Source organism: Bubalus bubalis, chromosome X, assembly GCF_019923935.1.
Source record: "Bubalus bubalis isolate 160015118507 breed Murrah chromosome X, NDDB_SH_1, whole genome shotgun sequence".
Classification (NCBI taxonomy): Eukaryota; Metazoa; Chordata; class Mammalia; order Artiodactyla; family Bovidae; genus Bubalus; species Bubalus bubalis.
Window position 1 is genome coordinate 9,779,165 of NC_059181.1, and position 27,374 is coordinate 9,806,538.

Genomic DNA, 27,374 nt, shown 5'->3' on the forward strand with positions numbered 1-27,374 from the left:
AAGGTTTTAAAAGCGGCATTTATTGATTGAAAATAAGTGTGTAGATAAGCTCTCAGTAGCACGGACTCCACATTATTTTTTAATGGGTTTGAAGTACATGAAGACTCCTTAAATCTTCCACCATTTATCTTGTGTGTGCTTTTAACCACCACCACATTCAAATGGAGGTGAATTTTCAACATCTTACTAGAAAATTTTTTGAAAAAATTCTTCCTTTAGCAGCTCTTCATAGTTTGACAGACTTTTGGAAAAAGATAAAAACACACTACAGTTGTGTACGTTGAACATTTATTACAACTAATTGGCAATGTGGTAAGATAGTGCTCACGTGGCCTCAATATTGGTCACAATAACAACAAAGCTTAATCCAGCCCAGCGATACAAATGAAAAGTGTAAACTGTGAAGACATTTACATACATAGACGTATGTATAAAAGTGACATTGAAACGACTATATCCTTAAAAAATATAGCGCCCACTAATGCCATTTTACTTCATTCAACTCACACTTTCATGAGAGGTGGTGTCTGTTTTTATATTTAGGACTTCGAATAACTAGGCAGTGCCATGGAAGGGAAGGAAGCTGCCCTAAAGTTTACTGCACTTCTAAGTGGAAGGAAGCAATAGGGGAGTAAAATAAACTTGGCTGTAACAAGCACCCCAGAAGGAATATTCGTGCTTTAAACAATGACTTATGCAACACTTTGTGAAAAGAGCAACACATTTTCCATAAGATAAAGTTAAGAATCCCTGGTAAGTCAACATTTTCATTTCATTTGGGAGACATCAAAAACAATCCAATTAAGTGACTAAATGATTATGACCACAAAAAAATTTGTGTCAGGAGTCAAATGTTGCTTGGCCTTAAAAATAGTATGTATACTATTATGAAACAGCTGATCTCTGTTCCTCGTCCCAGGTTTGGAATACCTATGAAATAATTTTTAGTGTAAAACAGCATCATTCTGTTAGTTTTTTTGTGTATTCCCTTTGTTTTAAGGTGTTTATTTTCTAATAAGGGTCTTTGGTATAATTTAAGTTTCAACATAGAGGGAAATTTTCATTCATTTGATATGTAACATGTCAATTCCCTTTATTCGCATATATACTGAAATGCAGTAGTCTTTGGTTTCATAAAACCAGGTTTCTTTCACATGATTTTTTTGCCAAAGAGAATAATAAATGTATATTGCCTGATTGTGTCATACCCATAGATACACGTAATCAAAAGTAATGATAATAACCTATTCAAGAGAAACAGACCTATAAAATAGCCAGAAAAAGTACCTTTTTTTTTTCTGTATTCATTCTAATTCATATTTAAGTCCCTTGTTATCACTTGATTAACCAAAGTTCCCTTAAAAAAAAATTGTGTAGGCCTGAATGAAGCAGCTTAGCAGAACAGTAATACTGACAAGACATCATCTTACACCATTAGCTAACATGGACATGAAGGCAGTGACCATCTACAGTGTGTGAAATGCCACAGGAAGTCATCAACAGGGGAGGAGAGTTATGTCAGTCCAATTTCTTCAAGAACACTACGTGGGGTTTCAGCTTCCTGTGGAGGGAAAATGTGAGACTCTGGTAAGCAGATCTGGGGAGGTTTGAGAATGTGAAATTGACACGGAAGCACATGCAAGTTTCAGAGAAGCTGAACACAAGCAGTTCAGCAGTCTGGGCACTTCCATGGAGAGTCAGTGCTTATTTAGCAATTTGTGTCCCAACATCAGAGACCATAGAAGATTTTTTTTCAGCATGCATTAAATACCTACTGATTACCTACCAATTGTGCTGTGCTGCATTGCTGTAATACAGAAAGCTATCAAACCCACTGGCATTTAAGGAAATTATTGATAGCTACCTTTCTACAGAAAGGCTTCTCGGATAGCTCAGTTGCTAAAGAATCTGCCTGCAATGCAGGAGACCCCGGTTCGATTCCTGGGTCAGAAGATCTGCTGGAAAAGGGATAGGCTACCCATTCCAGTATTCTTGGGCTTCCCTGGTGGCTCAGCTGGTAAAGAATCCACCTGTAATGTGGGAGACCTAGGTTTGATCACTGGGTTGGGAAGATCCCCTGGAGAAGGGAAAGGCTGCTGCTGCTGCGGCTAAGTCACTTCAGTCGTGTCTGACTCTGTGCGACCCCATGGACTGCAGCCTTCCAGGCTCCTCCGTCCATGGGATTTTCCAGGCAACAGTACTGGAGTGGGGTGCCATTGCCTTCTCCGAGGGAAAGGCTACCCACTCCAGTATTCTGGCCTGGAAAATTCCATGGACTGTGTATCCATGGGGTCACAAAGAGTCAGACACAACTGAGCCACTCGCACTTTCTACAGAAAACGTAAGTTGTCTTAGTGTAAAAATTCAAGTGGAAGTGAAGTCGCTCAGTCGTGTCCAACTCTTTGCAACGCCATGGACTATAGCCTACCAGGCTCCTCTGTCCATGGGATTTTCCAGGCAATAGTACTGGGGTGGATTGCCATTTCTTTCTCCAGGGGATCTTTCCGACCCAGGGATCGAACCCAGGTCTCCTGCATTGTAGATAGACACTTAACCGTCTGAACCATCAAAGACCAGGGAAACCCCGTGAGTTCTCCCCATTCTTCATATATTTTTATTTTCCTTGCTCTCTTTTTGAGTCACACGTATTTATTCCTTTCTTCAGAAACTTACCTTCCAGACCTCCCCAGAGCAACCAATGGCTTCAGTGGAAGCAACATACAGAAAGAATGCTCTGACACCTGAGACAGAAGTGCCTTTTGTTCTGTGTAACAACTAATACTCATCTGTAAATGCCAAAGGAAGACTAACCAAAGCAAGCATACTATAAAAATATTAAAAAATTTTCCAGTGTCCAGTTTTGTACAGCACAAAATAAAAGGACCAACTAGGTCAAATTTCAGGTATTAGTAGCAATAAGTTTGTAATTAAAAGGCATACTAGATTTTAACAGAGGAAAACAATTTTTTGTACCCAAATGACTTACTTTTGCATCCTAATTGTGGTACAGCACAAAACAAGAAGAAAAATTAATCAAACCATAAGTCCATACATTAGATTTAATTTTATGTAAAGCACTATATGGAATAATCTCAGATTAATTATTTAAACTCTTTGGTCTGTTTCCTTATTTGGAAAACAAGGATCATAGCACTTACCTTTATTTGTAGAGATTAAGAGAGATAAGGCTTAGTGCCTGATTCACAGAAAGTACTCAAAATATATTAGCTGATACATGACACAACTGAAATCTAAATAAAGGTATTTAACCTTACTATAAACCAACTCTATATACAAAGTTCATATAATGACCTTTTAGTATGTTTGTGCATTAAGGAAAAATGGGTAAAAGTCAGCTTTGGTGAAAAAAGGATATTTTTTATGAAGTATTCTTGCCCTCCTCCCCACCTCTGAATTGAACCTGAACCTAACCAGGCTACAGATCTAAATATATATGGAGGATAAGAAAACAAGTTAAACATCGCCATTATAATCTGCCAAATACAGAATGGAAGAAATTCTACCGTATAGGAGACTCAGTTTAACCAAAAAAAAAAAAAAAAAAGGCAAGGGAGGGTAAAAATTATTAAAGATTTACAGAATTATTAAAGATTAATTATTAAAGTACTTAAGTGGCTCAGAGGGTAAAGCGTCTGCCTGCAATGCGGGAGACCTGGGTTCAATCCGTGTCAGTAAGCTCCCCTGGAGAAGGAAAAGGCAACCCACTCCAGTACTCTTGCCTGGAAAATCCCATGGACGGAGAAGCCTAGTAGGCTACAGTCCATAAGGTGGCAAAGAGTCGGATACGACTGAGCGACTTCACTTTCACTTTCATTAAAGATTAACAGAGACTTAAAGAGATCAGATACAGTGTGAGACTTGTTTGGAATCTGGCTCTAAGAAACTGATTATAAAAATGCAATTTCCAGACAATTAGGAAAAAAACGAATCAAGAATAAGATATTAGGAATTACTGTTAATTTGGGGGGCTGTGCTTATCTCTTAGGGATACATACTGAAGTATATAAGATTAAATGATAGGATGTTTAGGGCTTGCTGTAAAATACTCAGGCAAAAAAGGCATGGTAGGGTGGTGATTTATGAAACAACATTGAGTTGTTGATGGCTGTTGGAGATGAGTGATGTGTACATAAGGGTTTCTTATACTGTTCTATTTGTATGGTCTCAGAGTTTTCATGAATCACATTAAATAAGGGGGGAAATTTAAAAATAATCATTTTCACTTAGTTAGATAATTTTTAAAATGTCATACAACCTTTAATGTATTACAGGGTGCCTACATTGAATTCTATACAGTTAAGATTCTTAGCTTATCCATGTAAATGCACCCCCTCATCCTACTCGTTGAAGCTGGTTAGATTTCCCCTTATGTGCTCACTGGCTGCAATCTTATATAGATAGCATTTCTTGAAGAGAACCACATTGCTTCTCAATATGCATTTGAAATATCTGTCCTTTCTAAAAGGCCTAATTTCAAAGAATCATTTATACATTTTCTTCCACTGAGACTTATACAAATAGTGTTAGTTTTTTAATCAGTTGTAATATAAAATTAATTTTCACATATTCACACTGAAATTGTAGCTCAAAACCATCTAGAAAAAAACTACTGTGTATATTAGTCAAATTCATAGAAACAGAGTAGAAAGGTGGTTACCAATGGCTGAGGGGAGGAGAAATGGGGAATAGTTGTTTCTACTAGATACAGTTTCAGTTTTGCAAGATGAAAAACTAGAGATCTGTTGTGCAACAATGTGAATATACTGAACCTACTAAACTGGACACTTAAAAATGGTTAAACTATTAAATTGTTACATTTAAACCATAATTTTTAAAAATTACCTGAAAAATTAAAATATGAAATATATTACTTGTCAAGAGGATGGAGAAGAAAAAAGTCATTCACATGAGACAAAGTACATGCAATACTTTTATTTTAAACATGCAAGGAAAGCTATTTCAGCATCTACTAGTTTAAAGCAAGCGGCTGTATACAAATAACAAAAGAAGCAACATCTTGTTACAGCTGGGCATACAGCATCCAAAGCAAACAGGCATGAGACAATGCATATTTATGCAGCATTAAAACCAGATGAATACCATGTTGCAGGGCTGGGGGAGGGAAAGAGGAAAAAAGTGGAAATGAAAGACCAATGTTTTCTAATGCTATCAATGTATAATGCTAATTTCTCATTTGATAGCCCATCCAGGTGCTTCAAATGTCATGTAGTACAGCAAGAATGGAAGAATGGAAACAACTGATCTGCACCCCTGCCTAATACACATTTTCACAGGTCTTCTTTCAGTGGTAAACCACTGAGCATCTTTTGAACTTGTTTAATGATAGCTTACTTAACTTGGGCTTTAAACTCTCTAAACATTAACAATGAATTATTCGGTAATTTTCTCTTTATAATAATATATGTTGCATGTTTTATTAAAACACAATGATCAGTATTAAAGGTTTTAATATCAAATATAAAACCATATTTAACGAATCATTAAGTAAATGCAGACTTAACTAAATAACTAGTAAAATATTATAGTATTTAAACAATATTAGAATCTTAACTATATAAAATAAATCCTATATTAATACTTTGAAAGGATTACTTACTTTTAAACAATAGATATTGCAGAAGAGACTTCTGACATAGCTTTCTGATAGTTCTTAGAGGGACTGTTTGATATTGTATAGCACAAATATCAGTCGATAAATGTGGCATTACAAATTTTTTAGAAATCGTGAATGTTTTAGCTTAAATATTATATAATAGTACAGATTTTACTTTCTTGTATTATTGCCAAATACATTTATGTGATACATTAAAAATGTTTCCTCATGTATACTATAATTACCCTAAATATAGTCCCATCCTGCCAACATTTGAAGATCAAATCATGCTGTACTGTGGCACTGCTAATTTTGACCAAGCATTTCAGCTCTATTTTCTTTGGTAAACATTTAATGATTGCTAGGTATTCTCTTACAAGATTAATCACAGACGGTTCACAAATGATGACATGTAGGTGTTTGAAATGAAACATTACTCAAAATGATCATAGATCATATTTTTCAAGAAGAAATTAAACCAGTTGCAAGCAGGAAAAGCTGTATCAAGATCACACACAAAATGAAAATAAAACAGAAAAGAGGATGAGAACAGGAAAATTATTACAAAGGTAACAGTTCTAAAATGTTCTATTATTACACAAGGTAATCAGTCACCAAGCTGAGGATATTTTCTTTCATAAGCATATCAGCTCTCTATTTCCTCTGTGAAATTCTGCATACACGATGAGTGGTCATTTAGTACACAGGGACATTAAAATATTCATGACGTGGCTACAAAAGAAATGCATATATTCTTACACACAGTATACAAACTGACACAGACACAATCAGATTTCTAGAATGTTCAGTGCACAGCAAAGAAAACTTAATTGAAACTTAGAATTTGTTTTTAGAATTTGGTTTATGGCTGAATATTTAACTTCTAAACAATGCCCAGGAATTCATATTCATCTTTTATAACTTTACTGTATATAACAATAACCAAAAAGATGACCTATGTCCTACAAAATCCAAAAGCACTGTATTTACTAAAAATATACTGAAAAGATTTTTCAGTATAAGTCATCTAGTCAACACTGAGTTAACACAAAATCCAGTTAGAATACTCCCTCCCGCCAGTGTTCAGGTTCATCAGGATTTTACTACATGAAGCAAAAGGAATTTAATCCCTTAATGAAAATCATTACATCCTAGAATGACCATGAACTTTTACAGATTCTAAAGGAAAATCCTTCCTAAGAAAAGAATGGAAAGTAGTTACCCATTTAGTAGCAATAGAGGTTTTTAATCATTCGCTTAACTTACCAAAAAAAAAAAGAAAATTCCAAAGACTATGCCTTTGTGGCGAAGGGTATTTATTACTTTTAAAATAATCCTGAAGACAGATTTTAAAGAATTCACCAAACAGATCTGTTAAATGTCTATGCCTCTAAATGTATCTAAAAGGATGTTTCTCACAGATCAACAAGGTAACCTGAAGTGGTTTTAAACTGACCCTAGAGTGCACATAAGAGATGAATATCTAGGGATTCCAAAACTCCCTGAAACTAGGGGCAAAATTAGATACAGATTTTCCTGAAAAGGCGGCCCATGGACCATCAGACTCTCAAATATACCCTGAGCCAAAAGGCTTGTGACTCAAAAAAGTTTAAAATTGCTTGACTGCTTTTAAGATATCCTCAATTTACTATTTGTTCAACTTGGCACTTTGAACTGTTAGGCTACAAAGTCAATATAAACTGTTCCAATAAAATATGTAACAGATACCTTATATAATAACCATTAAATACAAAAGTATTTGAAGAAAAAAGCCAGTAAAATTTTAATCCCCAGATAATCCCTAAACAGTTTAAAGATAATTGCTTTTTTTCTCCCACTCAGAACATTGTGAAATAAAGCAGAAAGCTAAAATAATATCCATAATAAATTGAACCCCCAAATGCTTCATTTTCATGAGGGAATTCTATTTCTGTATCAATGATATTAATAATATTTTTTTGGTCAATGAACTCTGAACCTATTTCAATATTCTCTGTGTAAAATAATAAATTATAAGCCCCAATGATGAATCATTATCAGAGCAAAATTTGCTATGAAAATATCATCAGTTAAGTAAGTGGGACTATCTCTTAGGATTTAATGTAATTAAACTTTTCACGTAATGCTAAAGTGTAAGTAACAAACTTGACAAGATTGTTATTACAAACAATTTATATATCCTACTACATTTTGATGCATGTCAGTACTCCAGCACGTATTCTACTATGCTTTTTCTTACACCCAAACTCTTGCTGTAAAACATATTCTCTGTTTTCTGGTGAGAGAAAAAGAAAAATTTAAGTCTATCAAATAAACTTTCACCTAAATAATACCAATATTTGAGCCTTTATAGCTTTGCATCTTTTTTGTTTTGTCTCTCAATTTTATATCACACCATGTAAAAACCAACAATTAAAAGAAAAATTCAGTAAGGGAGGAAAAAAAGAAAACAAAAAGGTAGTTTCCCAAACAGGGTCAAGCACACAGCAGTCCCTCACCAGAGGAGACAACCGTGAAAGAAAAGGAACAATTCTATACGAGCAATTCTCAACTGTGACCACCTGGGGCATTCCTAATAGACCTTTTACTACCCTTTAGGAAAGAACGGTTGTCCATGGGCTTGCAAAGAGTTGGGCACAACTGAGCAACTAAACTAAACCACTACCAGGAAAGAAAAGAGTTGATAAAGCCACACTATTCTTTATAGCAATGATTCATATTACTGTACTTAAACAAGAAATTAGCATCCAATTAATTGTGAAGAATACTCTTCAAAGGCAGAAATCCTCACCTGAAAAACATTCTTCAAGAAGAAAAACTCTAAAATCCACAAAAACAAATGTATTCTTTCAACACTTTTAAGTTGCTATAACATGTTTCAAATACTTTCCGATTTTAAACTGACAGAAGCAGAAAAGGTTATGCTATAAATAAATGCCTTAAAGACCATTTAACATTTAAGGTTGATTTTTAAATGATAGATATGCCCATAATTAAGTTATTTTTTCTCTTATATACAAGGAAAACATTATAGTGGATTAAATATAACTCCAGTATTCTGGGCCTTCACACCAGGAGAACATTTTATGAGTCATGGAATAATTATATTAATTAAGAATAGGGGAGGGTCAAAGTCCTCTGCAGAACTAGACCTACTGTCTTCTATGACCTAGCAAACTGAGTTAAATACACTGAAATGTCAGTGATACAGACCGTGTGGGAATAAAGACCAAAAGGAAAATAGTGAGAAAAAAATTTGTAATCCAGTGTATTACACAAATAAATATAAACCACAAGTTGCCCTTAGTACACATTGGAGACCTATTTTTGGACTAAAGATTAGATATTTACTATTTTAAATCTGAAATGGGCCTTTAATCTGGGCAAATCACTGACTTCTTCCCCATTAAGTCTATGCCAAACCTTCAACATTTCAAGTTATCTGCCTCTCTCTCTCCTCAGTCCCAGCAGCTCTCCTCTAGACAGTTTATCAACTCATCCATCTCATGAGGAAAAAAAAGAAAAATCTGTGGCCCATTAAGCTCATTAAACCTATTAAACTCAAAACAGAGGGGGGAGAAGACTCATCTTAAACCAATGCTTGTGATTGCATTCCTATTCACCCTCCCAATATACTTTTTCCATTATTCTATTCCTGTTTTTCATTGCTCTCTGCATTTGCTCTTTTCCTGAGTATACATGCACATTCAACTTTCCTCCATCCTAAGAATAATCTTTTTCTCAATCCAAGGGATTGGGGGAAGGAGGAGAGGGGGACGACAGAGGATGAGATGGCTGGATGGCATCACCGACTCGATGGACGTGAGTTTGAGTGAACTCCGGGAGTTGGTGATGGACAGGGAGGCCTGGCGTGCTGCGATTCATGGGGTCGCAAAGAGTCGGACACGACTGAGCGACTGAACTGTAGTGGGAAGTGTAGGACAACAAACACAGCAGCAAGGAATTAAGTTACACCTGTTCTCAAAACCACCTATGTTCCTAAAACAAACCCCATTACCTTAAAAATTCCCAGATATTCACTATACTAGGCTGATGACTCACAAGTAAAATAATCTAAAGGCTTAAGTCTTGTTGGGATGAGAAGTACTTAAATAAACTAGTGGTATGGATCCAAAATGGAAAACCTAGTATCCTGATTTTTCTTTCTGGTATGCAAGGCAATCAAAGAGAAAATTACGTACATTTAATCATATATATGCATGCAGGTTCGTGTTGACCCTTTGAGACCCTATGGACTGTGGCCCACCAGGCTCCTCTGCCCATGGGCTTCTCCAGGCAAGAATACTGGAGTAGGGTACCATTTCCTTTTCCAGGGTATTTTTCCAACCCAGGGATTGAACCTCTGTCTCCTGCATTAGCAGGTAGATTCTTTACCACTGAGTCACCAGGGAAGCCCTAAAAAATATATATATATATATATATAAAATTTGAAGTTACTGCTACACTCCAGTTTTTCTTAAAGGGGCTTCACTTATTCCATGCACTATAAAGTAGTATCCTTAGTCCTTCATGTTCTAGAATACAGTGGTACTTTTTATTGAATACTGTGGCAAAGTCCTTACTCTTAACTCTGGAACCCTATACCTTGAGCTAAAGACCAAAGGGCCGCCGAGTATCCAAACTCATGAAGATCTCTTTTTAGCAATGAATAAAAAGAGAAAAAAATGAAAGCACTTTATGTGGTATCTTTTAGGTGACAGGACTCATGGTGTCTTATTTCACAAGCACTTTTGAAGCACTAGGAAAGTTGAGTGATTTTTTTTTTTTTTACATTACATGTTTTAAAACAGGAGGGGGGGGAACCTCAAATATCGTCCGAGGTAATACTTTTAATGTCCTATTCCTAGATCTTTTCTTACTTGATAAACCTTGAGTATCTTTCCATATCATTACATACAAATTGATCTCATTTCTTTTATAGCCAGGTAACAGTTTCATATATGGTGTACTGTAATTTTCTTAACCTATTTCCCATTGATGGACATTTGATTAGGTTCCAATGGTTTAGTATTATACCCAGCGTGTGTCTTAGTGCATTTGTACATTTCTGTTGGATAAAATTCCTTCAAGTATAACTAATGGGCAAAAAGTATACACATTTGTTAATAGATATCACTAAACTAATCCTCCAAAATAGAATACAAATTTAAGTGTTCATAAGGAGGAAACAATTCTTTGCCAATCCAAGAAACAAACCAAAAAAATAAAAATAAAGAAGCAGAATAATTAAGTTAGTAAATACAACTTTAGACTGTAAAGAAATAGTTTTAAGTACATCTTAGGGTAATTGTATTGTATTTGTCTTGGTCTTCCATTTGGATCATAACTTGAAATGCCCTAAATTTAACCAAGGTTTTCAAAATATAAATGATTTCTTGGAATCACTGAATTTCAAATATTCTCTTTACTAAGTAAATTCTATAAGACTAATAGGGCATAAAAGAAAGACAACAAAAAAGTATGTATGTACAATATAAGTCTATATTATATATGTAAATTCTGGTCATTTAAACTATTCCTCTCATAAGGAATTATCAAATCCCTAAGGTGGATAGGGAAGTCGGCAGCAAGTTCAAGTGTTCTAACTGCATGCAGGGTATGCTCAATTTTGTTTCCAGACAAAAACTAAATAACATGAATAAATGTTAACAGATTTAGTTGTTGAGGAAATTATACAGTGACATCCCGTAAGTTTTGCTGTGGGTTATCTCTGGTTATCAAAAGTTATTTTGATCAAGTAAAAGTAATTTTGGTGAATCACAGAGGTGATTTTTATAGCCATTTACATGTTCTTGAGCAGATTTATCCCTCTCTTCACAATTTTTAGGGTTTTTTTCCCTTATACTTTTGATTCATTTTTGGCTAGTCATTTGTAATCTGCACTATATATTATATTGAAAAGATGTAGCAGTCCATAAATATAAATGGAATCTGTAAATGAAATGTTTATATATTACATGGTGTTAAATTAAACCAGGGTCTCTGGACCTCAGCACCATTGACACTTGAGGCTGGATAATTTCTTACTCTGAGAGGGCTGTTCTGGGCATTATTAGATATTTAATAGCATCTTTGATCTTCACCTACTAGATGCCAGTGGCACCTCATGGCTAGTAGTGGCTAGTAGTAACAATCAAAAACGTGTCCAGACATCGCCAAGTGTGCCCTGAGGAGGCACAACTGCCCTACTCCCAACTCCAGTTGAGAACCAGAATTAATCTAATTCTCTGGTTGGTGAGTAAGATTATATTCTAGTGTCTTTGCTTGTATTTGTTAATTTTCCTATAGTGGGAATTTTTATTTAAAAAAAGACCACAGAAAAAGCAATAAAAGAAAAAAAAAAGTCTCAGGAGCGTAAAAAAAGAACTCAAACACTGAAATTTTTCAGAAAGTACTTTTTTTTTTAAATCATGTCAACTTACTTTAATTTTAAAAAATAAATACATAAATAAACAAAACCATCACCAACACCTAGGAATATGTTCTTTGCAGGTAGGTCCCTGTGCAGGTCTCAATCCTAGGGCTCATGCAATCAACTTAGTAGATCAGGATCAGCATTGAAAAAAAAAGAATAGAACAGACAACATGAGACTATAAAACAAGAAATACAAGTAAGCATATATAATTTAAGTTTATGTATATGTAACTATTGTGATATAAAAAAGTATGGTATTACTGTGGCTTCTTGTCAAATACTTCAGAAAATCAGATTTACAGTTACTGAATATTTTAAGTTATTCCAACTTTTACTACAAATAGACCAGAGTAGCAAGAGTTGGCTCAAAATGAATTAAAATGAAAGAGTAAGAAGGAAATTCTCAAAATTCTGAAAAGCAAAGGAAAAAGAGCTCAAAAGACATAGAGCGAATGATTACAACCTGAAAACCAGTGACCAATGGCATTGGCCAAATTGCTTCTTATTAAATGCAAAGTGAAAGGCAAGATTTGTTCCACCTTCTGTTTTCTCTGTATCTACCCTTCTGTATTTTCCATTTGAAGCATTAATGTAACTAAACCTCACTTATCCATGAATGTGTTCTAGTAGAACCCAATCAAGTTAACATATAAAAAATTAAAATATGCTGGTATAAAGGACTATAGTCTTGTTAATTTTTAACCGAACTGAAAAGAAGAAGGTTTAGGCTTAAAGGTTTTAATATAAACAGTGGTAATTACAAAGGAATTATAGGAGTTTGTCTTATTAAAACCAATCTAAGAGGATTTTTATCAAAATGCTTTTTGCTGTTATATTACTGTATATATTTGAAAGCATCTGTTTTTTAAAACAATGTAGGATATTCTTGAGTTTACCCAATGCCTTAATATTAATTAGCAAGATTTTAATTAAAAAAACTTATTAAGAGGCATGTTATTAAATACTTCAATAAGTACTCACTTAAAATACTTTTAATTTACAAAAGATCCATGTTTAAAGAAATCCCTTTGTCGCCTAAGATTCTTACCTTTCCATTTTTATGCAGTCCAAAAGATTTATTAATTACTACTTCCACAAAGATGTTGTATAGTACTAAGATATATCATGCAGCCCCAGCACTAAAACAAATCAATTTTAGCAGCACTAGTTTTCCATAGAGCACCACTTTCTAGATGAGGCAAATTAACAATTGTAAATCCAATAAACCTGTTCATATAGTGGACCACCTTGAAGTAGAAGCAAATTCATGAGTGTAATGCTTGCTTTTGGTAGCTCACTTGTTTTTCATTTCTCAGATTACTTTAGTGAGAAACAATACCAACAGCAAACAAAGCTCAAAAGGAAAGCCTCCACAAATTTGAAAATGATGCTGTTAGTATAAAAAAAAAAAAAAGGTTGACACATCTCAAAGCGCTGATCAACACCATCATGCATCTACCGCTGAGGGTTAAAGCCCAATGCCCAGTATTTAACTATTTGATCTTCACAGATCAAGCAAGGACTTGAAATCATTTCACGTGCAACAGTTTTTGCATAACACCCCATCTTATCCATGCCACAAAAATGGTAAATTTAGTAGTTACCAATAAATAAGTTGGGGGTCAAAGGGACTAAAGCCTTAGACTGCTCTTTATCATAAGATATCCTCAGACAAACCTCCCCATTCTTCATTCTGGCTCTATAAAATTAAGGAGCAGAGAAAAACTGGTAAGTGCCTGACTTCACAAAGAATATGCACTCTATTATTTCCTTTGTCATTATATGTAATGTTTATAAAATAAACCCCAACTGTACCACTCCCCCATGCCCTCCCTCCAAAAAAAATCTAATCTAGCTTAAAATAGGTATTTGGTGCTGGGGAAAATGTTCCAAGTATTGCAAAAAAAAAAAAAAAAAAAGTCAATTTAGCAATCTCAGCGTGTTGCACTTTAATAATTTAAGAATCAAGTTAAGTACTAGTGGCATGTTAAGAAAATATGTTTTAAATTCCAACGGTCAAACATTAAAAATTGGATAATGGACCAATTTTTCTGGGCTTTACCCCCAAATCTAATTAAGGAGTCATACACTGGAATACCAAAAGAAATAAATATAGAGTTCAGTCTAGAAATATTAAAACTGAACCCTTCTTTACTAAGTAATTAAGTAAAATAAGAAAGATATCTATTTTTTAATCATAATGTCTGCTATTTTAGTAATTATGATTCAAATACACATTCATTTTATGTTCTCATTACTGACTGTAAAATGCTAATAGAAAATCTACTTTATCCACTGATGTCTATCTACCCTATTTGCCTATGAAATGAAGGACTACCTAGACAAACTACATAATGTTTACACAAAGTAAAAGAGACATTTCAAAGAAATATTTCTGGAAATAAAAATTTATAGATAGAAATGTATTATTTCACAAATTAAAAAAGGATTAAAACCAAAATTATTTTGTGATTTGCATATATCTTTAAGCCAGCAGATATTTTCAATATAGTTCAGTCATCTTTGGTGTTTAGAACTGATTCAAGTAAAAGACCTGATACCAAAGAGGAAAAAAAAAAAAAATCATGATATATGTAAACTAAATTAAAATAAATTTGGACTTCTACAAATAAGACTGCATTTAGATAACTGTCTTTACAGCTATATGTACAATTTTGGAAGCAAAATCATTTCATGACATAAACTAAGTGATTATTATACCCTAAATTATAAGACCAAAAAAAGCTACTATAGATCTAGACATCTGATAAACCCAACAAGAAATGACTTGAAAAATACTAATGTGTATCTATATATCCGATTAATGAATTCCAACTACTGATAAACTGGACAAAATTTCCAGTCTAAGAAGTAAAGGATAGCATCAGTCTTAGGAAATCTACTTTGTTCAATACAGAAAAACCTCCAGGAGAATAAGGAATTTCTTTACTATATTACTGAGACAAACAGAACTTGGTATCTAAAACAGAATGTTTAAAATATTCATACCAAGAAAATACATGAATGGGAGTTGGGGCAGACAGAGCACAGTGGTTAAGATTTCATACAGTTCTGAAGTCTAGCAGATCTGGGTTTAGAATCCTGGTTTTGCCAACTGCTACCTAGGACCAGTCACTGGAACTTCACTGAGCCTCTACTTCATTAGTTAAAAGGCTCTCAGGACACTTTTTCAGGAAATCCTGATGATTAGCATAGGATGCCCCACATCTAGGTGCTCAATAAGCATTAGCTATCATCGAAGTTCTTTTTTTTTTTTTAATTTTTTTTTTATTTATTTTATTTTTTTTGTTATCACAGTGTCCAGACAAACCATTTTAGCAGTTTGTGGAATGTTTTTTCTCATCGTATTCTATCATCTATTTGGTGAACCTAAGATTCAAATACTCGCCCAGAGATCTTGTATCATGTATCAACATATAAATGACTCTGTTTTAGGAAACAAACATCTTATCATCCTGGATTTCCTGTGACAATACGTTGTTGGTGAATAACATGAATAAACAAGTTAAACTGTTAAACTGAACAGAATAACCTGAAGCTTAACTGCCCTATACAGACTTTAGCTTGGTTTCATAAAGGCCTTAACATCATTGTAAATTCAGAATGGACCAGCCACTTTCTGTCTCCTTAAGACTTGCTTGCATGGGGAAATTAAGAAAAATGGTTCACTTGGTCCACTGAATAGAAAATGTCTTAGCCTGGTCCCCACAAAAAAAAAAAAAAGTCTTAATATAGTTATCAATTTGGTTTATGTACCAAAAAAAAATGTAAAGGTAGTCACAGAAGAGAAATAGGGCCTGTCTCTTCTAAAGAACTATAATTAACAGTAGAAAACTTTTTTTTTTAATCTAGGTGAAGATGGGGTAAGGAGAATTTTGCATGGAACTATGGACATCCCATGCTTCTCTCTCCATTCCTACTTTTCCCACTTAGAGATATAAAATACTACTTCAAAAAAGGAGACTTCTTATTAAAATACTTTTATAGGGGAGACACACACACACATTCACAAACATGTACATGTAATAACTTTCTGATCCTCTAGTACATTATTCAATATATGCTATAAAGTAAATTCAGCATATTTGTCATATTGTAAAGTATATAGCAACTTCCCAGTAAAGTTTAAAAAACAACCCAAACACAAGAAGGTATCAATGCCCTAAACATTATTTTCCAGAAAAAAGATATTAAAAATAAAAGCTTAACTTCAACAACTTTAGAAATGTTTTAAGGCAAATGTAATTAATTAGGAAATGATAAAGAAACTAGAGGAAATACCAGGATCTGATACAACAGAATATAGTTCCATAATAATGAAATATAAAAGTGATCAAATAAGGGAACAAATATGAAAAATTTCCAAGTTATGACCCTTGTTTTGACCTAATTTTCAGAAAAGTCTGGTTAGCAAACAGCAAAATAAGGAGGTGCTAACTTTAACCCAATTTTATAACAGTAGAATATGAGTGTGTAGTCAGCACACCTGACACTTAAATAAAAAAAACTCCCAAAGACAAGTATGCAATCAATTAATAAAAAACCATAGTAAACCATACACACACAGAAAAGGGGCTGCGTTCATTTCACTAGTGAGCAGCAGATGGTATTAGGGCTGTCAACAAAATACTTCACTTCTGCAGTACAGTACCTTAACCCCTGTTTTGGTAACTCGGTATCATTAAATGTAAAAAATCACTGTCTAATGTTTAATTTACATATATTATAGATATTGTCATCCCAACTTCAAACAATCCCCACAACTGACCTAAGTCAGTGACTGATGCAGAGGGATTACTGAGAGCTCCTGAATGAGAAGCCCAAATGAGGCCAACAGTTAATAAATTATAATGAAGAAAAAAGACTTACTCTGATTTAAAACCTCCTTCAATAATAATATAAAAGATAATTACTGTAATGAAAACAAGTAACATTTTTTAATATTGACTAATTCCTCCTCTTGCTATAAATTTTCTATTTGATTAAACTTCAATTATGACTAAAGCATAATTCAAACTAAGTACCTGAATTAATGTACATTAAGTTTTTCAGGAAAGGTAGCCTTATCTATGAATTTTTAGCTTCAGAAATTGAAGGTACAGAAGCATCAAATATACATTTAACCCAAGACAACTGGAAATTAGAAAGCGAAGGGGGTTTTTTCAATGGTTCTTGTGATATCAAGGCAAGACAAGAATGTAGCTGTTTGACAAAACATGGTTTGTATTCAAGAAAAGCAAAGAGAAGTAGAAATACTTTTCAGTTAGTTTTGCTAACAAGAAACTAGAGGATTCTACAAAAAGTATAATAAAACACTATCATTTGCTTGGCTACATTTGCACTTAATGGACATGAGATGAAAATATGAACCAACTTGGAATGAAAATGCCATAATCTCACAGTCAACTCCTCATTGTAGACACTAATGAGATAAGGGGTTATCTTAAGTAATTCAGAACAATAGACACAGAGTTCTCAAATTACTACTACTTTTCCCATCTTAAAGTAGTCTGTCCCTCTAAATGTTTGGACTTTGGTGTTTTGGGGTCCAAAAATGGGCCATCTCCAGATCATCTCCAAAGTAAACAATACATCCACAGATAACTGAGTTGATGTGACTGACAAATATGCCAATCAATAAACTGCACATGGACACTACATGCCAAGCATGCTTCCGAGTCATTTCTGAAACTGTAAAAATGAGGCAAGATGACTGAGACTTCCCTAGCAAGAGCAAAACATGCTAGTGTCTAGTTAAGAGAACTCTGAGTAGCTTACCTCCTGCAGTAGATCAGCCTGCTCAATTGCTTTAAGGACATTCTTCTTGGATGTTTCCTGAACTTCTCCTCCCAAAAGAAACTCATCCAAAATAAAATAAGCCTTCTCAAAATTAAAAATGATATCAAGTTCACACACCTGAAAAGCAAAAATAAATAAATAAAACCTGGAGAAAGCAGAAGATATTTATCTACTATCAGGTAATCAATAAAATCTGACCAGAGTGAATTAATCTAATTATATCTAAAAATGGCGATCCTGCTAACTAAGCATCATTGATTTAGTCAGCTTAACTTTCAAGTCTCAAGTACTTGAAACACACAATGCCTTCAAGCTAAGCAAGACCAGACTCTGCAAGTTCCTAACATGGGCAACTTAATAATGATTTTCTACTCATAAAGACTGGTCTTTTGAAATATTTACATATTTCTGGGTAATATGATTACAACTGCTAACCAAATCTAAATTCTATACTAAGCACTTCCAGTATATTAATCTTTATAGCCGGACTCCTTTCTATTTCACTATTTTAAACCTCATTCTCACCAGCATAATTAAATGAGTAGGTCTGTGGGGTCAAGCAATTCTGGCAGTTAACTGACTAGGCAATTCTGACTTGCACTGACAAGAAATAGAGTCATTCCTTCCCTCTCTTGAGGTTACTGTCAAATAGAATTCTCAAGACAAATAATAAACTCGTTACAGAAAAGGTTAAAAAATATATATTATGGCGTTCAATTTCCTAAAACAAAATGCTACTCACACTGCCAAAATACTTGTCAAGTAATTCCACGTAACGATGAATTATTTCCAGGGTAATTAGTTCATTGTCCTGGTCCTCAATAGCACAGCAAAAATACAGACTGGCATATCTGCAACAAAAAACAGATGCAGAAAAAAACTTACCCTATAATCATGTATTTTCTAAAATACACTTTCATATCCTATTGTGAAAGACCTTGTGCCTATACAACTTATTTCCTCTTTACAACAGCAAATTGTTTTTCTCCTAGACTATAAAATAATAAATGTACAAAAAAGAAATTCTGAAAAGTACAGGAAAGCAAAAAAAAAAAAAAAACACACACTATCTAGAAAGAGTTACTTATTTTGCTCTTCCTTCATTCGGGCTCCTTTTGTAGGAATATTCTAAAACATAGCTGACACACGTTGTTCTGAAGTTTATTTAAAACAAAACGCACTGTGTGACTATTTCAAACCACAAGTAAACAGGGAAGAAAATAAACTCTCCAACTGAAGGATTTATTGAAGATACTGTCAACATGAAGTCAATGTTCTGGAATGTTTTACTAAAACGTAACATACACACAGAGAAGACCTCAAGTCATAAATGTACAGCTTGATGAGTTTTCACTGTGAACGTACCTGTGGTACCAGCACTTGGACCACAAAACAGAATTATTGCTGAACCTCTGAAGCCCCTCTTCTAACCTCTCCAGGTCACAGCCTCCTATCCCCAAAGGTAACTACTATCTTGATTCCTAACAGCATAGAATTATTTTTAAAGGAGGTATATAGGATTGTGGAAATAAGCCTTGAGAAAAAAAACAAGTTGCAAGTAATCACAGAAGTTAGAGACAGAGAACGGGGAAAACTAAGACATGTCCTCAAATTTTCTAAGTTTTCCTTGTTGAAGTTCAGGCTATTTACCCTTGAAGAAGGAATAAGGTTGGAAAACTCATATTCTCCAAATAAGAATTCTAGTACATGGGACTAGGTTATACTTGACCCAAGGAAGCCAAAACTTATTAACACAAAACCTTGAGGCATAACAAAGGATGACCTAAGTCCTTTGAGGAGGATTAAAAGTATTTTCAAACGGTTAAAATGTGTTTGAAGATTTTGAAAAGGAACAAAATGAAAAACTAAGACATTCCAAATAAGTCTCAGGTGCCATTATAATTTTCACTGAGGAGCATTTAAGCAATTTTTAGGAAACACAATGGCTAATCACTGCTCATAGCATTAATGTAAAATAATACACACACACACACAACCTGTTTTGAAATCCAATGAATTTCTGCTCTTCAGTCTGAGAATAACTAGTATTTTCATAACACTATTAATTTCAATATTACCAAAAAGCATTTCATCTTATTTGAGCTTTTCAACAGTAAACACCATCATCCTTGATTACAAAAGAAAAAAGAGGCCCAGAAGTACAGGGCCTGCCAAGTGGTTGTACTGGGACAAGAAATCTGATCTTGAGACCTTAACTCCAGGCCTTTTCCCACCTACCATAGTGACTCCCTCGTCATACACGTACACTAGCTGCCATGTCCATTCCATCTAATTTCTACATTCACAACGTTATTTTAAATGGTTGGTCTTCTGCAGTCTTCAAGAGACATTCAAGCCCATTCATTTATCATAAAGGGCATAACATGCACCACCTCCAACTTTACTAACAAAGCGCTCCCTCTCCCAGCACTATTCTGTTTATTGCTTTAAAAGGCAACGAGATATTCCAACCCAACCTTCCATCCTCCTTAACCCATGCTGCTCAAATAGAGCTGTAAATCTGGAAAACTGATACAAATGACACATAAGATTCTCTGAATTAATAAAACTAAAGATTAAAGGGAAAGACATTACAAATGGTAAATAAAAAAGACATGACTAGCTGATATGAACACAGTGCTAAATAAATTCCACTAGAAAGAACTTACTAATAGACAATGTTGAGTAATATTCCTTTTACTTTTAATTTCAAGATTTCTCCAATGCCACTGTTAAGCAATCTAATGCTTACACCACTCTTGCTCCTTAACTACAGAACTGCCTTTTACTTACAAATAAATAGCATGTAAACAGTAGTCAAAGGTCCTAGATTGTATGAATCATTCAGAAATATTACTTTAATATCAAATTAAATAAATTCTTCATTGTAGGTGAACATCTAGTTATTAGGATCATAAGAAGGCACCTCTTTTTAAAAAGTTTAAGGAAGAAACAGAAGCATAATAACAGGTAACATTCATTGAATCCTCACTGTGACTAAGGCACTAAATGTTACCTAAGGCCTTGGCATAATTTACCATTTTAATCCTCACAAAAAAAAACTTTCAGAGAGATATCATTATTATTCGCATTTATAGGAGACTTGGGCTTAACTGAGTAACCTTCTCAGGAACAGTAATCTGACTCCAGAGCCCAAGTTTTATATTAAAAACTACAGTCCAAAACTGTATTAAATAAAGTAATCCTGCAACTGGTAAAAATTAAAACATATTCAAAGCAATATTTCACATGCTCTGAGGAGGGAAAGAAAAATTGTTATACTGATTTAGTAAAAGATTACCAAGAAAACCTGAAGAGTATTCCTTATTTTTAGAACCAAGTGATTTTTAAAAAATTCAATAATGAATTCATTGTGTTCTCTCAGTGCATATTTGTAAGTCTAAATCTGAAATAAAATTAATAATAGACTAGTAAGAAAGAAGGTATGTTTGGTTATTTTTAGCAGAGTAGATTAAGGCTTACTCTAATTACTGGCACTCAGAGAACATCTGAAAGTGCCTATTCTTATATTCATAACACATGACTTCTCCCCAGTCAGCTAAATATCAGCTGACTGTGGATGAATGTAACCAAACTGTTCTCAATATTCTACTGGTATGTCATTAAAAATTCTTTTGTTAGTGAAGAAAATCAATACAGTACTCTTAAACAAATTCTGAAGCTCGTAGTTGGTAGGTGTATATTTTTAAAAGACTTTAATCCTGTAACATGCTGCACAAAATAGGAATCAAAAAAGCATAGTTTTCTGTCTTCACAGGATCTTCAAGAGTATTTATTTTAGAGATGAGGAAACAAAGGCAAAATGACCTGTTCAAAGTCACAAAACTAATGGCACAAAGGAATTGAACTCAAGTCCCCAGATTTTCAGTCTATTTTTTCAGCTGTATTAACCTTACTCCACTCTCTCACCTCTCCTTCCCCAAGAGGGGCAACTGTAAGACAGGCTCAGGGATAAAGAATGTGGATGAGGCAACTTGAGGAAGGCAAACAGAAAGATCACTTGGTGATATGAACAGCAAAAAAATGCTAGTTCAGAATTTCTCAGTAGCTAAGTGTTAATTCTTTTACTTAAAAGGTCTTCTCTTCCAGCTGGACTAGGGAAAAAATAATCACCTGTTCATATCTACCAAAAAAATGTCCTTAAGGTGCTAGAAAAGTTTCTAGTATGAAATGGGGTCTAACTTTTGTATGTGAATTTCATCTTAGTAAAGCTGGTATTTTTAAGTGCATCTTTATTTATAGGAGTTTGATGTAAATATCAGAGTCAGGTGAGACTACATTTTACAGGTTTTTACAACAGAAAAACCAGTGTCCCAACATGGATGGGCTGAATGCTATGCAGAGTACCAACTAGCGCTTCTTTCCTCTTGATGGACAGGCCATCTCCTTCAGCTCCAAGAATCTTGATTCCCGGGACTGATTCCCTTGCTAGTATTTTCCTCCTCCACACGGGGGACTCCTTTCCCTATCTAGAAATAAGCTTAAGTCTCTCTCATGCCATTTTTTAACCCTGTCTCCCCACTCCTGTCTATGGGTGGTTATCACCTCTTAAGCTTCCCCCACCCCCCCCCACCCCCCCAACAGTCTACACTTGCTGTTTTATTGTCTCCACCTCTTCACACTTTGTTCCATTTTTTCAAGAGTTCTATCTCTACTATTCCACTGAAAATGTTCCAACAAAGGGCATTTTGTGAAATGCTCACTATAAAATCTAATAGATTCTTCACTTTAGTTGACCTTCATGCAACATTTGGCACTGGTGACCTTAGTTTTGAACTCTCTCCCCTTTCCTAAGGTGACTGACCCTATAACTTACCCTCTGTCTGCCACTTAAATGCTAGTGATCTAACACTTTATGCCTCATTTCCCCCCAGACGTCCATGCCTATGCCCACCCTGAGAAAACTAGGCATCTCCAAATCGAAGTCACACAGGCTTCTCAAAGTCAACTGTATACCTCACCATTTTACCTCATCAGCTGAACCAGAAGTGTGGAATCACCCCAGTCCTCCCCCTCTTTCACTGCCCTCCCTGCTTCTAGCAATGACCAAGTCTTACCAAACTTACCTCAGCAACCAACTCTTCCACCTGCTGAGCCCACAGCAGAAATCTTCCTTCAGGATCGCCATATCCTAATAGATCCCTCAGGTGCCAGTCTCAGCCCTCCCCCCACCCATTTTCCAACTACAGGATTCTTAAAGAAATGCAAATTTTCTTCTCATCCCAGCTTAAAACCCTTGCCTCCAGGTTTAAGATTTGAGTTCTGGCCCCTATGGCAGTCATGAGCAACTGACCTTGGACAAGTCACTTCTCCCAAATTCTCATTTTTTTAAATAAAACTCAGTTTTAACCAACAGTAGTGGTTTTCAAACTCAGGAGCCCTACACAGAGGGTGGATGCCAAGTGAGTAGAGATACAGCCACACAAGCACCTCCTTTTCCACTTGTTTCATTTAAGGTTTCATCCCTGGGGCAAAAAGTTTCTTAAAAAAAAAACAACACTTGACTAGATTACTCTAAAACATCTTCCACCTCTAAAATGGTATTTTTATGATTTTTCTCAACAAATACTACACCAAACACTGGATACAAAATCATCCAAAGACGACTAAATTCATTCTATTGTAAAGAGGAGTCTATGGTATTTTAAAAATTGTAGAGTCATCCATGGTATTTTAAAAATTCTACATGTTCTGTAATCTTCATGTCTTTCTCTGCCATCTTGCCCACAACCCCATCCATAGTAGAGTGGAATAAATGAAAACTGAGATTAACACCCAGACTTCTCTTTGACCCTCCTTACAATCCACAGTTAATTCCCTGCACATCCCCCACAGAAGAGAATTTTTATATGCATGAACATTCTTATCCTAAATTCAGTAAGTTAATTGTAAGGGAACAGAAATAGTGAAGAAACAAAGTGATTATATTTCTTTTAACCCTATTAGAACAATCTTGAGAAGTTTAAGGTATCAAAAAGTTCCAGATATTAATAAAGATGTATAGCATCATTTAAAAGCTTAGTGTTCAAAGCCAATCTATGAGTCATTTTGCAACATCAAAATTTTAAAAATCTGTTCTGGGCAAAATTATCTATTTACCAGATCTAATCACACCTCCACCACAGCAACAAGTGTACTTCAAACTAATAAGCAGTAACGAACAAATCCTGCATATATCTGATTTTTAAACATCTATGACTAAAATGGTGTACATATCCAAAGAGTTTATACATGAATAAGAGATTCTGAAAGTCAGATTAAAAGGCATGTCAAATAACAGTCATTACAGATTTGTGGGGAGAAGGGAGGGGGAGGTAAATGCTTATCTAAATTCAGAAAATTACTCACACAATTTAAAATACTGATTTTATTTTCCCCTGTAAAGAAATGAATTATTTCAGTTTTCCTAAAAAGATGATTAAGCATGAAGTATCATTTACGCCTTTAGTTACATAATTTCATTTAAAAAGAGTCCCACGATTTTATCATTTCACCAAAACAGTAGTTATCTTAAAAGTACAAAGCTTTACCTTAAGACTATTTCATTTATATCTTTAGTAATCATTATTTATAAATGTCATCTCTCGAAAGTCTGCAATTTCCACATTATAAATGATCTAATATCTGATTCTGTTTCACCTTTCTAATAAAAAAAAATTATACCTTTTGTAAACAATCTTCAGATCTCGCCATTCAAGAAAGCTGCACATTTTAGGTTTCCGTGCTAAAACGGTTTGAACAAGTTCTCTTGTGATCTTTTTCTTTTCTTTGTCTGATAACGGGACATACCATTTCTGCAGTCGAAGCTTTCCTTGACGACTAAAAAGCAACATAAACTGCATCTGTTAAGATAAACAGAACCAAGATTACAGGCAATACTTTGATTCAGTGAAGTTAAGATTAAGATGACACGTGGCAAAAAGAAGCTTTGAGGGACGGGGCGTTTAGCTAACAAATGATGAGTAGCCATCAATATTTCTATGCTAGTTAAAATAGCAGGAAATTCTTGTAGAAAGATCTTTCCACCAGATGCAAATCCTCCCACCTCACCCTGTTCCATTAAGTTTGGAGGAGAGGGGGAGGACAAAAACAGGTGAGGTGAAAATTCTGATGAAAAAGAAAGATAATTCTTGCAATTTAAGAATCTATTGTGTATGTGTGCTATAGGAATGTATATGTATCAAAAGAGAACTGTTGACATCAACTGGTTTAGATGCATTTGAAATAAACAGACCTACTACTTTTCACCCTACACAGAACAAGCTGTTCTAGTGCCAAACTGAATTACTTGTAGACAGACTGCTATAACTTGGAATGCTGTCTTCAGTTTATGTTTACATATTTTAAGCAAAACAAAAGAGCTAAAATATAAACCAAAAAAATCCCATAAACACACATTTTTCTTAATAAAAGCCTGATTTAAAAAAATTCACATCTCATTTAAAAAATTCCAACATAAATATACACACAATAAAGTGAGAGTTAATATAATTTTACCAAAGAGAATATAAACCTTTAAAAAGCCAAACTAAGAGCTACACACATTCAGACATTATACGAAATACTTCATTTAAAACGATTTAAAAACATAGCATCTACAGATGGAGTGGATGCTGAATTCTAGTGTATTTCACACAAACTATTTTGTATACATTTATTTAGAATCTGCTAACGATTAATCTACATGTTTTAATTTTTAAGGAAACCTTCTTGTAATTCAATCAGTCTCCCCAACTGCAAACAGAAAGCATTGTTTCTACAAAGGTAATTTAAAGGTAGAATTCAGACTTTTTTTCTTTTCTTTTAATTATTCTAAGTTTCAGTACTAGTTTCTGCAAGTAGGATTCAGCCTGACTCTTGGTATTACCCATACCATACTGAATTTGAACATGGGGTGGGGGAATTTACACCATCCATCTGAATAAAATGGGCGCTAAATTTCGCCAAGAAATCATTGCCGCTTTTTGTAATAATCCAAGCGGGCATCAATAAGGTATTTAGAAATTTACGATGCGACAATTTAACTTTAATAAAGTTAAAACTGGCTGTTAACACCACACTTAAAACGCATCACTGGCACGAAATAAACGAACAATATTGATGATGTCAAAGTGCTTCACACAGAAGTCCTGTTAAGACAGCGACATTAGAAGGGGACAACAAGTAACGCATCAACTGGACAATGTTTCACGCAAACCCGTTAGCAGAACTTGGAAAAGAACAGACCCGTATTCCAGGATCTTGGAGACCAGGAGGACTGGGGGTTTGCTTTTGAAACTCAAGGACTCAAAGGAGTCTATATCAAGGTCCTCCATCTCTCCCCACCATCACTTTATATGACGAATAAATAATTTATGCTCTTTAAAATAAATTATATGTTAACATAGGATGATGCCTAGTCTCAAGACACAAGTATTCCTTCCCTCTAGTTAAAAACCAACGCTCCGATTTTGCTTCAAATCACAAGGCGCCTCAATTCCTGGCGATTGGTATTAAAAACAATGGGCTCGGCCGCGGAGCGGGCTCGGGGCCAGTGGCCGTTGCCTGCCCGCCGCCCCACGGGGCCGCACTCCATCACTGACCGATCGAGCCCGGGCGAGGTGACAGGCAAGGAGCGGGGAAGACAATGGCAACCGCCGCCGCGCAGGGGGCGCCAAGAGTCCTCCGTCTCCGCCGCCCCCGGCCGCCGACCCCGCCCGCAAATGCCCCGCAAAACTTGAGGCGATTCCCAAACCACAGGTGCCGCGGACCCGCTGCAGCGTCCGAAACCGGCCCCCGCAACCCCGGACGCGGCGCCGAGTGGAGAGGGGCGCGGACGCACAGAGAAGTGAGTTTCGGGGCGCGGTGCCCCAGTGGCGGGCCCGGCGGGCGGGCGCGGGGTGGGGTCGTCCAGGCGCTCGCTGGGCGGCGGGGGGCTCGCCCGACCCTCCCTCCCCACTCCCCGATCCCGGTGTCCCCGCTCGCCTCCCGGGACTTACGGCGGCCGCGGGCCGCGGCTGCGGCGGGGCTCGGCCGGCGGCGGCGGCGGCAGCGTCGGCGGCGGCGGCGACTAAGGGGAAGCCCCTGTCGCTGAGCTGAGGAAGAGAAGCCGTTTTGCTGTGGGGAGGGGACCCGGTTCGCTGAGGGAAGGCTTAGGCAGAGAGGGGAGGGCGAGCCGACAGACCCCGCCCCGGGGGCCGGACGAGGGAGGAGCCGGGGCTGCGGCGAGCGGAGGGGCGGGCTGGGCGGTGCGCTGGATGCGGCTCGGCTGTTGCCAACGGCTCCGAAGGCAGCTCAGGTGACCGCGAAGTCCGAGGAATCTGATTGGTCGCGTCTCTACCGAGAGGGGTGGTCCGGACCGGAAGCCAGGCCACGTGACCCGGAAGCGGCTGTTGCCAGGGCTGGCGCGCCTGCGCTCTCCTGAGTGCGCTTCTCTGACGCGCGCGGCTGTTAGGTCTATTTCGTGGGGAGAAGATAGTGTTT

The 27,374-nt window shown here is 35.9% G+C and overlaps 1 protein-coding gene across 9 annotated transcripts; it reads right to left on the minus strand.

Annotated features, from left to right (window-relative positions):
- Positions 1 to 27,124, minus strand: AP1S2 (adaptor related protein complex 1 subunit sigma 2). Of its 9 annotated transcripts, none has more exons than XR_006548661.1 (7): positions 26,891 to 27,124; positions 24,576 to 24,754; positions 18,634 to 18,742; positions 17,871 to 18,008; positions 13,676 to 13,770; positions 2,987 to 2,995; positions 1 to 1,561 (listed from the first exon to the last, which is right to left on the minus strand). XR_006548661.1 is itself a non-coding variant. In XM_025276344.3 (6 exons), the coding sequence occupies exons 2-6, from the start codon at positions 24,752 to 24,754 to the stop codon at positions 1,514 to 1,516; spliced, it is 483 nt and encodes a 160-aa protein (XP_025132129.1). In that variant the 5' UTR covers positions 26,891 to 27,124; the 3' UTR covers positions 1 to 1,513. The 9 variants fall into 9 exon arrangements, 3 of the variants coding, with proteins under 3 accessions (XP_025132129.1, XP_025132130.1, XP_025132131.1); XR_006640643.1 differs by lacking the exons at positions 1 to 1,561; positions 2,987 to 2,995 and adding exons at positions 4,939 to 6,367; positions 9,838 to 12,192; XR_006640642.1 differs by lacking the exons at positions 1 to 1,561; positions 2,987 to 2,995 and adding exons at positions 4,939 to 6,367; positions 8,427 to 12,192.
- Positions 27,125 to 27,374: the final 250 nt, after the last annotated feature.